Source organism: Saccoglossus kowalevskii, chromosome 4 (genome assembly GCF_978046115.1).
Source record: "Saccoglossus kowalevskii chromosome 4, keSacKowa6.1, whole genome shotgun sequence".
Lineage (NCBI taxonomy): Eukaryota > Metazoa > Hemichordata > Enteropneusta > Harrimaniidae > Saccoglossus > Saccoglossus kowalevskii.
In genome coordinates, this window is record NC_140644.1 from 44,422,522 (window position 1) to 44,435,040 (window position 12,519).

At 32.9% G+C, this 12,519-nt stretch overlaps 2 protein-coding genes across 3 annotated transcripts in view; one reads left to right on the forward strand and one right to left on the reverse strand.

Annotated features, from left to right (window-relative positions):
* Positions 1–2,705, forward strand: part of LOC100371746 (armadillo-like helical domain-containing protein 3) — a 99,971-nt gene extending 97,266 nt beyond the window's left edge. For both annotated transcript variants that reach the window (XM_085498173.1, XM_085498174.1), the window contains exon 26: positions 104–2,705. In XM_085498173.1, the coding sequence (XP_085354299.1) occupies positions 104–196 (93 nt within the window). In that variant the 3' untranslated portion in view covers positions 197–2,705. The remainder of the gene's footprint in view (positions 1–103) is intronic.
* Positions 2,706–6,657: 3,952 nt separating this feature from the next.
* Positions 6,658–12,519, reverse strand: part of LOC102809899 (phosphoribosylformylglycinamidine synthase-like) — a 94,785-nt gene continuing 88,923 nt past the window's right edge. Inside the window, exons 22-24 of the mRNA XM_085498175.1 lie at positions 11,926–12,072; positions 8,006–8,173; positions 6,658–7,623 (exon numbers count right to left, since the gene is read on the reverse strand). Coding sequence (XP_085354301.1) covers positions 7,310–7,623; positions 8,006–8,173; positions 11,926–12,072 — 629 coding nt within the window. The 3' untranslated portion in view covers positions 6,658–7,309. The remainder of the gene's footprint in view (positions 7,624–8,005; positions 8,174–11,925; positions 12,073–12,519) is intronic.

A 12,519-nucleotide genomic window follows, 5' to 3' on the forward strand; every position in this document is an offset into this window, starting at 1 on the left:
GGTCCATCATTTCCTTGTCATGATGTCATCACATAATTTGTGTTCTCTGGTATTTTTAGGTTGATTTCAGTGATACCATAATCCTTTCATTTGTCTTTTGTAGGTGAGGTCAATTATTTCTGATTTCAGACAGCATATAAGTTTAAACAATCTACAACAACTGAGTGTTCTGCAAGAGTTCTCAAGCTTATCATGACAAGGAAAACGTTTTGAAATCTGTGAAGTTCTGCATTACATGGGTTTGAAGGATCTGAACATCTTCTTTCAATTCATTCATAGTGGTGTTTGTTTTTCTTGAATTATCAAGTTTAAAGTCAGTGTCTATTTATGCACCAATAATACAAATGTAACACAAAATTGTTGTAGGGCAGTGGTCATCATGTATCAGGTGTAATGTATTTGATAAACATCAACCCCAAGACACTCAAACTAAAAAAAAATAATGAATTATGTGTTCTATACAAACTATGTAGGTGATTTGTATTAACAACTGCATGTATGTTTTCAAGTACTGGGTGGTCTGTCAGTAGCACTAAATGTTAATTTTGTATTAACAACTGCATGTATGTTTTCAAGTACTGGGTGGTCTGTCAGTAGCACTAAATGTTAATTTTGTATTAACAACTGCATGTATGTTTTCAAGTACTGGGTGGTCTGTCAGTAGCACTAAATGTTAATTTTGAGGTATCTTTATTCAATTGGTCATAGAAAGCAGGAGAATCACTCAAATACTGTCTATAGTTAGGTACCGGGTAGTCACACTATTTCATTTCATTAAGATAACTTTGTACAATAGTTGGCAAACTTTAGTCAGCTATTCAGCTTGACTTATTGAAAGGTGGTGGTTATCTTGTCAAACTAAATTAGTATTCATGTGTGAGGGCAATATTGCAACATTATTTGTCGTTATTTGCTTTTAAAGGTCATCTGGCTGTGTGTAAACAGACACTCAATGTATGTATGTGTACACATCAATAGTATATATGACTGTGTGTAAACAGACACTCAATGTATGTATGTGTACACATCAATAGTATATATGACTGTGTGTAAACAGACACTCAATGTATGTATGTGTACACATCAATAGTATATATGACTGTGTAAACAGACACTCAATGTATGTATGTGTACACATCAATAGTATATATGACTGTGTGTAAACAGACACTCAATGTATGTATGTGTACACATCAATAGTATATATGACTGTGTGTAAACAGACACTCAATGTATGTATGTGTACACATCAATAGTATATATGACTGTGTGTAAACAGACACTCAATGTATGTATGTGTACACATCAATAGTATATATGACTGTGTGTAAACAGACACTCAATGTATGTATGTGTACACATCAATAGTATATATGTCACATGAGACTTAAAATTGAACGTGAAAAAAAAACATGATTAGGTCTCACAATAGAAGTAACTTGTGATAAATAACTAAATGTCTCTGGTTTTTGCTGTATACATTTTTTCTGCTTTATGTGATAAAATAAAATTCATGTGTTATGAATGACAGTTTGTACACAATCTTGAAACTTTTGAAATGCAATGATGTTTATTCTTTACTTTTTGTTTTTATTTAAAATGAGATATTGGTACATAAGTATGATATGCATATCTTGAAATTCATTAACTTTTTAATCCCATGACACAGTACGTTTCATTCCATACATATTTAGTGACAGAGATAATGCAATGATTTACTATAGTCACATATCACACATTGCACTGTGTTAGAAATATAAACATTAGGACAGCAATTCACTATGATCTTCCCTCAGAATGTCGTCTAAACTGTTTACATTATTCATTTTATTTGTATGAGATTTCAGGCTTACACTATCTGTACATATAAAATCAAAATTATATTGTTATACCCATGCAAATTTTTGAGGAAGAATGAGTTAATTTATTATTTTTCAGTTAATGCTTGTAAGTAGCAAATATGTAAAAAAATTCTGATTTTTATTTGCGGATTATCGTTACTAGGAAAAATGATCCATTGTTTATATATTGTGTTGTGTATTACTATGTGTATATTGTACACATTAACCAGTAATCAACTTGTGATTGGTAGCTGCAAATGTAGTTATGTTAAATTTAATAAGGTTATCATTGTTGAAATTTTGAGTTGGTCTTGTGAATATTTGTATCACTGAAATTGGCAGGCCACTGTGCTTAACACATTTTTACATTAAACAAGACTGCATCAGTTCAGAATTGTATGACGAACACACTTCTACAGTGATTTGAGTAAATTAAATTAGGTTTGTATACTTTGAGAGTATGTAGAGCTAAACATTATCATTTGTCACCCATCCCCTAATAAGCAAGCATTATTTGTAGTCAATTGGAAATTGTCTTTTTCATCCAAAGTTAAAAATGTGTCACTAAAAGATACATAGCATTCATTGTTGAAAACCAGCATATACATTGTATTTTAGCAGGCAACTTTTTGAAAAGTTTAACCTAAGGTTTATTTCTATTTATGTATTCCACAAGCTGTGCACCAAAGTTTAGTTGCAATACATGGTGCTATATTAAAATTGAAAATACTGTGTTTTAAGATTATTTTATTGATGATATTTTTAGTGTGTTGGTAAAGGTTCTTGTTTGTGTATTCATGTAAATGCCAGTTTCTTTATAGTCCATCTGTTGTGAAATTAAGAAATTTAAATATCAAGTAAAAACCTTTGTGTTGTCTATTTAAATATTTAGGTAACTGTTGGTGTCATCTATTTTTGACTCCTGTGTGTGATGCACACAATGGGAATCTTTGTGGTTAGTGTATGTCTGAAAGGTGTCAACTGTGGACATTGTTTTTAATATATACCAACTTCCGAGGATCTTTTTCATAGTCTTCAGAAAACAATTTATATTAATAGTTTATTTGATTATTAATACGTTTTGCGTAGCTTAGGTTTAGTAAAGATATGGTACAGTTTATACTAATATAATTGTACCATACCTTCCCACTTTACTAAACCTAAGCTTTGCAAACATTTCTATGTTCAGTCTTGGGATATTCAACTGAATTAAAACATTGAATTGCATTGTAATTGAGTTTAATTAAAATGCAACCCTATATAGAAACGTAGAGTCCATATCGCAACTATATTAAAAGTTAATCCAATGAAGGCCTTGGAACACACGGAATACAAGTATGCATGTTCCACTGATATCTCAAGAACCGTATGTTGGTTTTTGATGAAACTTGGGACATAGATGTTCTGGACTAATGCACAGATTTGATTAGTTTTGGGTAAAAATCCATGCATATAATTAACCTAATTTTCATAATGATTAGTAAATTTTCGGCTTTTCTACTTATTAATCACATTTCAATTCGTCCCATAAATAAAGTTCGCAGGGGGAAAAGGTAATCCACAGATATTATTAGTTTAATGTTGATGATCATGTGAATTGACTATCTATTATTTGGCCATTACTGATTATCTGAAAAAAAATCAGATTTAAATTGAATTCATCAGAGGTGCTCTGGAATTAGATTAAAAATCAAATGTGTTTACTGTATGTATTATAAATGTTCATGATGTGGATCGCATTGTTTTAATGTTGTGTATCTCAAATACCAGACTATTACCGGTAGTTGCTAAACTTCTCGTTTGAAAATCAAATCTTAAATTTTGAATTAATTTTAAAGGGTGGCAGTCGTCGTGCCGCGTCCTGTTTGATATGGGACTCATAGTGACGTATACAACGCTTGTAAAATACATTGTTTATTTACATGAAATTCGAACACGTGCTGCGCAACGACACCGCCCTTTAATATGTCTCCAATATTCTCAGCACAGGAGTTCTTTCTAAGCTTTCTTTGATTCTAGTTGTTAGTTCTAGAAATCACTGTCAATGTCGTCTATCTCTCCGGTTATGCCCTCTACTATAACTTAAAGCTAAAATCACAGACTGGATATTCCTACAAAAGGTGTATGAAAGAAATACTGTATATCCAGAATTCAAGTCCACAGCAATACAACACGTGTATAAAACCTCCAAGGGAAGCCAGTCAAAATACAGGTACGACAATCATTGCTCTCAAAATGGGTCTTGAGGGTTGCTAAGTCTTGCCCCATTTTAGAATGTATTGACCCGGTAATAATGAATATTCATGAGCACAGAAACTGTCATGAATAAATAACAAAATTTTCAGGTCTTCTGGAATCATGCCCATTTTACGACTTCCCAAACAATTTCTACCTTTCGTTCAACTTATTCTTTCAAGCCAAATTTTTGTCTTTCTTCTACTGTACTACCAACCAACTTCATATTTTTTCCAATTTGTGTCTAAAAATTTGACTAACTTACCATTTAGAACCTTCTGTCCTCACTTATTGACATTCTAACTTTCAAAAGCAACTTTTATGAAATTTTTTCGACTTTTTGTGCATCTTTTCTTTTCAACCAACATTTTCAACTTTCTATCTCGCAGATTGACTATATAACCCTCTACTGTGGAATACTTTATTTTCGCTGGAATTAATTGGCGTTTTGTATGGAATTTATTTTCACTGATTTTTGATGAGTTTAATGTGAAATATAGAAAAAAAAGTATATTCGCTGGATTTTATTTTCACGAAATCATCCCTTCAGCGAAAATAAAGTATTCTACAGTATTTTGTCTTTGCATACTTTTTCGAAATTCCTACCATTTTGATATTCCATACTACTGTTCTAACTTTATATTCAACCAAATTTTTAGCTTATCATACGAGTGATTGTCAGTCGTCATCATCATCCGTGTCAATGTTTCACTTTTTCAACTTCTTCATGAAAACTGCAATTCTTATTTCTTTGATACTTGCTGTATATATACCTTGGGCAGATTTGTTTATTTTGTGATATCTACAATAACCTAATTGTGATGAATATTTTTGGTAAAGTGATATTGTCTGATTGCTTTGATACTATGCATATAGGTACCTCTGGTAGACCTCTCTCAGATTTTCTAATGATATCTTCAGTTCTTTAATTGAAATATGCATTGCCAACAGTGGGAGGCTGCTTGTTTGATTTTTCAAACCAGTATTTATAACTCCTGACTTACCAACATGTGACTTTCTCAAGACTTTCCAGCCAAATTATTACTTTCTACCACACTTTTTCTCATGCAGTTTTTTGCGTTGGCTGATTTATTATTTTATTTGGAGCTGAATTTTTACATAAATTAAACAAGCAGCCTATCGGCTGAGATAGCTCCGCTGTTAGCAATGCACATGGCAATTAAAGAACAGAAGATATCATTAGAAAATGAACAAATCTGAGAGAGGTCCACATGTAGTACCTATATGTATAATATATCAAAGCAATTGGACTTGCGGTTTTCAACAATAAGTCGAAAATATCACTTTTTACCAAAAATATTCATCAAAATTAGAGAATTAAAGATATCATTATGAAATGAACAAATCTGAGAGAGGTCCACATGTAGTACCTATATATGTAATATCAAAGCAATTGGACTTGCGGTTTTCAACAAGAAGTCGAAAATATCACTTTTTACCAAAAATATTCACCAAAATTAGAGAATTGAAGATATCATTACAAAATCAACAAATCTGAGAGAGGTCCACATGTAGTACCTATATATGTAATATCAAAGCGGTTTTCAACAAAAAGTCGAAAATATCACTTTTTACCAAAAATATTCACCAAAATTAGAGAATTGAAGATATCATCATGAAATGAACAAATCTGAGAGAGGTCTACCCAAGGTACATATACACCAAGTATCAAAGCATTCAGGCTTGTAGTTTTCAAGAAGTTGAAAAAGTAAAACATTGACACGGACGACGACGACGGACGGACAATCACTCATATGATAAGCTCCGCTCGACAAAGTCGACAGCGGAGCTAATAAAAACCAGGAAACCAATTTCTTTATTATATTTCAATGATTCATCCTGTTAAAGTTTAGAATAATGAGACGACTGAATCTGCTTCATACTAGGATCTGTGTCTTATATGACAGATGATTTTAGTTTTACTACCGGTATAACCAATTTCCACATCTTTGCAGCAGAATACCTCTCTTTGGGATATGTTTGCCAGCTTTTGTAGAAAATGACTGGCTTTAACAAAAACATGTTGGTATATATAATAAGCTTTGTATACAATGAGAGTAATGCAAAAATGATACAAGATGTCATCTTTCCTGCCAACATTTCAAATTCCTTTCAGACAAATTTTCACCTTTCCAATAATGGTAAATTTTCACAACTTTCTAAATATGTCTTTAGGCCCAACCACCGATATCTACCTCCCAAACTAACAACTTTTACTGCAAATTTCACTAGATTCTTCAAACATTTTGTATATTCCTTACAACTTCCAGAACATGTTTTTAGACTTCCCTAAACCTTATTTTTTTTAACTTCCAGGCAATTTTCATTATTTATGACTTAGCATTCAAATCAACCCTTTCTACCATCTTCCACCCAACCTTTTGGACTTTCTTTCGACTCTCCAACCAACTTATAAGGCATTTTTAACTTTTCACTGGACTTTCCTCTAAATTTAAGACTCTCCAACCATCCAAAATGAAGCTGATGTCCCTTTAAAGCAGATTCTCTGAAAATCTTTTTTAGATCAAGAGTTTTGAGTAATGAATAAAAAAACTAAATGTTGCAGACCTATTGAATCTTTATTACGCAAGCACAAACTAATGGAATCAATTAAAATACAAAAGTTGAATACTATACGTAGTTTTGTGTTATCTACAATGAACAGTAAATGTAACTAGTTTTTTTATCAATATATACTATTAACTGTTGTGTCAAATTGATTCCTGTAACACTTTACCCTGCATCAATGTCAGAAGACTTCAACCATGGGCAATACTCATTTGCATACTAAACAGGTTTTACATGGGTACTCAAATTTAGAATGCTCATAATATTCAATCATTCATCAAAATTTTTATATTTCATGTTTTTTTTATGGCTAGAAGTCATGCATGATTTCTTTGACAAGAGATTAGTTGAGTATAACTGTCAATTAATTTACAAATGTAGGTAATGTGAGTTTTTATTGTGATATCCTAGACACTAGACTATTCAAACAACATTGTGAACACAAAGGATTCGATTTATACAAACATACATTGTTGTTGAGTGAGACACCTTATGTCCCTTGGATCTTTTCAGGACAGCAGTGTCTGTTAAAAACTCAAAATGCAAAGCAATGTTGCAAGGCAAACTAGAAACACACTATTTGATTTGGTCTTAGCAGGAATTCTGATTTATAACTGAGCTGTTTTAGTGAAATAGTTTTATTGTTAAGACTGATTTTCAAGACACCACACACAAGCATTTTGAAACATGCGTAACCAAGGTGATACTTTTAAAGTTTTCCTCCATTCATTAGGCATCCATGGCCACTGCCAAACTAAGGTACATCTCTCTGGATGCGGCATCATGGCAAGATGGCGGCCATCACGTGAGCAAAGTGCAGCAATGCCATTGGGAGAACCATTTGGATTTAATGGATATTGTGTTGTAACATCACCGATATCATCTACATAACGTATAGGAGCAAGGTTATTTTTGAGCACATTTTGTAGAATCTCATCATTCAGAAACTTCATATTACCTATAAATATAAACAACACAAAGTTATTTTACTGGAATTATATTTCTAATGGCTACAGTGATTGATTTGAAGAAGGATACATTAATTTATTCAACAAGCTCTAATAAAAGTTAAATGTATGAAGCTATGAATATTTTTTAAGGAAATTTATATGTTTATAGAACATTCACCTTCACACTTCACTCCAGAAAACATTGGTGGATATATTGCCATGCAACCATTAATGAACTGTGATTGGTCATGTTGCTTTCAATAACCATTGGAATTTATAAAACAGTTATAAATATTTGACATAAAAAACATTCATGCCTTTATTCACTGTATATGGATTGTAGCATACATTGGCTAATTTAGGATATAAATCATTACATAGTTATGTTACCTTCACCATGTGCCACCCAAACACCAAGTGTGGAGCAATCCATTCCTTTCAACATTATAGCTGGACTTGACTGAATCTGGACACTCACAAAACGAGATTCAAATCTCTCTGAGTTATTGTGAGTCAAGAAGACGCCTTGTTGAGCAGAGGCACAGTCACCATCTTGGTCTGTATAAAAAAATATAGCATTAGGACTGTTGATAGTTCAATGATAACACTTTGCGAAATATATAAAATACAAGTCATTGAAAATTTCTTTAAAGTTCTTTTTGTGCTCGTCATATTAAATTGGAGGGGTTGTCGCGAGTGTGTCCTTGAAACTCGAGTCCCAAATGGCGTATACAACAGATTGTTTATTTACATCAAATTCGAACATGTGTTGCGTGATGACCCCTTCAGTTTAAGACATAGCAAAGAAAAACATAGATCACAAGTGAAAGCACGTCCAAGTTATCACATTTTAAACAAACAAGATGGCCGCCAGTCAGCCACATTCAATTGACATGTACCCATTTATGACATACTAAATATCAATGAAAATGATACATGGGTTACAGAGATAATAGTAATATGGCCAAAAATAAAAACAGCCGTTATTCGGGCATCTTTTATCTGATTATGAAACAAAGTGACACGTATGATGTATGTGCCAAATTTGAAGGAAAATGGTACATAAATCTCGAAAATATAGTCGTAAGGCCAAAAATTCAGATGGCTGTCAATCAGCCATCCTTGATCCAATTTTGAAACAAACTGTCATGGACATGTATTCCAACATGTATAAAGTATGTGCAAAATTTGAATAAAAACTGAAAAAGCATGTCCAAGATACCACATTTCAAATCAAAGAAAGCTTAGAAAGAACTCCCATGTGCTGAGAGTATTAGAGACACATTAAATATAATTTGAAATTACTTAGCTGAAAACTAATTATGCAAATCAGAAAATTAACATGAACAGATTTGATTGTAAAACTAATGAGGTCTACGCAATGTAACAAAAACTCTATGTACCAAGTTTAATTGAAATGTGATTAGAACCAAAAAATTATGAATTATTATGCTAATTAGGAAAATAATATGAACAGTTTTACCCCAAACTAATTAGGTTTGTACATTGTCCTAGAGCATCTTTGTACTAAGTTTCATTAAAATGGAAATTAGTACTTTAGATATCAGTGTGAAAGCTTAAAATTGGTTAATTATGCAAATTGGGTAATTAATATGTACAGATTTTAACCCACAATTATCCAGGTCTGTCTATTGTCCTACAGCATCCATGTATAAACATTCATTGATATGTGATGATTAGTTCCTGAGATATCAGTGTGAAAGTTGGAAATTGGTTAATTATGCAAATTAGGTGATTAATATGCACAAATATTCACCAAAAACTAATTGGGTCTCTGCATAATTTTAGATTCATTGAAATGTGATGATTAGTACTTTAGATATCAGTAGAAAAGCTGAAAATTAATTATGCAAATTAGGTAATTAATATGCACAATTATTTACCCTGAGACTAATCAGGTCTCTGCATAGTCCTGAAGGATCTATGTACCAAGTTTCATTGAAATGCGATGATTAGTACTTGAGATACCCGTGGAAAAGCTGAAAATTAACTAATTATGCAAATTAGGTGATTAATATGCACAAATATTTATCCGAAACAATCAATCTCTGCAAAGTCCTTGGGTATGTAAGTACCAAGTTTCATTTCAATGTAAAGCTGAAAATTAATTAATTATGCAAATTAGGTAATTATATGTACTGATATTACCATAAAAACTATCAGGTCTGTGCAGTGTCGTATGACATCTATGTACCAAGTTTCATTGAAATGTGATGATTAGTACTTGAGATATCAGTGGAAAAATCGAAAATTGACTAATCATTATGCAAATTAGGTAATTAGTATCCACGGATTATTACCAAAAACTAATCAAAACCTAGCATTAGTTCAGAGCATCTATGTACCAAGTTTCATCAAAATCCAATGAGTGGTTGGTTAGATATCAGTGGAACAGTCATGGAACCACTAAAAAATAGCTAATTATCATGCAAATTAGGTAATTAATATGCACGGATTTTTACCAAAAACTAATCAAATCTGCGCATATGTTCAGAGCATCTATGTACCAAGTTTCATCAAAAGCCAATGAGTGGTTCTTTAGATATCAGTGGAACAGTCATAGAACAGCTAAAACTTAGCTAATTATCATGCAAATTAGGTAGTTAACGAGCATGGATTTTTACCAAAACCTAATCAAATCTGCGCATTGGCCCAGAGCATCTATGCACCAAGTTTCATCAAAAACCGATGTATGGTTCTTGAGATAGCAGTGGAACAGTTGGACACACATACACACACACACACACATACAGACACACTAACTGCAAAGACTCCCATTTTGTGCTTCGCACATGGGAGTCAAAAACAAACAAGATGCCTGCCAGTCGGCCATCTTTGATCCAATTGCGAAAGAAATTGTCATGGACATGCATCCTAACATGTATAATCTTTGTACCAAGTTTGAATGAAAACTGACAAAGCATTTTAAAAAAAACAAGATGGCTTCCAGTTGGCCATTTTGAATCAAATCGCTAAACCACTGCATGTGCATATGTCCCACATAAAGTACTAGGCACATGCAAAGAATGAACGGAATCGGTCCAAGGGATTCTGAGATATGACTCTGGAAGGATGCACTGACGGACGGAGACCGAATTGTAAGTCCCCGTTTTTGGACTTTGTCCGAACGGGGACTAATAGGACTGTAGACTCAGTAATTATTTCCTATGGATGGTTGATGTTACTGTGAATTATTGTATACAGTGAGTAAATGGTTCATATACATTGTTGAATGACATAATTAAATAATAACACATGTTTGTGAGGGTAATATCACAATTTGTTGCCTGCCCACGATTGTACCACACCTTCTATTCACAAGTCACTCAGCTAAGAGCTTCTCTGTGACACACATACAAATGCTCACAGCATAGAACATGCCACAGTTGCGACATTTCAGTGGCGATTTTGTCGTACATTTTTGCGCTGTAGTTTCAGCGACCCATGATATACCATGTAATATCTATTTCAACATCATGTGACTTAGTCTCAACCAATCACAGCATGCATAACAGTGAGATGTGATAAAAAAGTATATTTGCACTTGAATGGTATTAGAGAAGTGTGCATTTGTGTCCGAAACATATCAATGATAAATATTGTGAAGTTTGGTATGAACTGTGTGACTTGCAGCTCCAAGAGCTGTCCAGTCTAAGTCACCACAAAACATTAAAAAATTTAAAATCATGTCATTTACTTTGTGAAATGAGTCATAATGTATATGTATGTATTACATTTGAACAAAAACTCACAAAGCATGTATAAGATACAACATTAAAAAAAAACAATATGGCTGTCAGTCAGCCATCTTAGATCAATCTCTAAACCACTACATGTGCATACATGCATGTCCCACATAAAGTACTAAACACACCCAGAGGATTCTAAAATATTACTCCAGATGTTATAAGTTACAGGAACTAATTACAATTATGGTTTTATACATTTTTTTATTCACACCATTAATGAGCAGTTTATACATCAATGCATTTCCATGGATACTATTAATTGCTGTCGTAAATCAATGAAAGCAGCAAAAGTAGACAAATCGTGTGATTATAGTTGCTTAATTCATATTACTTTTTTCAAATTCGAAATGGACATCAAGAGGCAACTGTGTCTTATTTTTCTGCATGTTCATCACCTTTAAGTGAGCACATAGTTGGAATTACAGTAATAGTAATATTCAAATAAACAGCAACTAAAATTCACAATATTCACATACACTTGTTTTATTCTGACTTTACAGATGATTATTTTGACGATACTATGTGTTTAGTCATTTTTACCTTGAATGTCAGCAGGTGCTATCCATCCAAGAAGTCCCATTAGTTGACAGCCATTACATACACCAAGAGAGAAAGTATCATGACGAGCACGGAAAGCATCAAACTGTGCACGAACTGTTTGGTTAAATAAAACTGCTGCCGCCCATCCTACACAGATAAATACACAATAATATAAACACTGGAAACACTGCCCACATATCCTCTATTATAACATTTTTTCCCATGATTCCATGCACAATTCTATTTGCAGGGTTTGAGGTAATATGACAAAAGCATAGAATAAAGGATGCTGACAGAGAGAATTAAAAGTTTTGATGACGTCATAGTTATAACGTTCTTTCTCATGTGCTACACCACGGCTTTGGAACACATTACCACCTGAACTACGCAAGTCACCAACTTTGAACTGTTTCAAGACTCATCTTTTTAGGAAAGCCTTTAACAACTAGTCATCTCTATGTACAGCGCCATTGAACATTACCTTGTTTTGAATACTGGCGCTTTATAAATTACATATTATTGCTATTATTATTAAAAAGCCCCCCAATTTAACTAATTTTTTAAAATTCAGATGGTGATGAACCATAATGAATC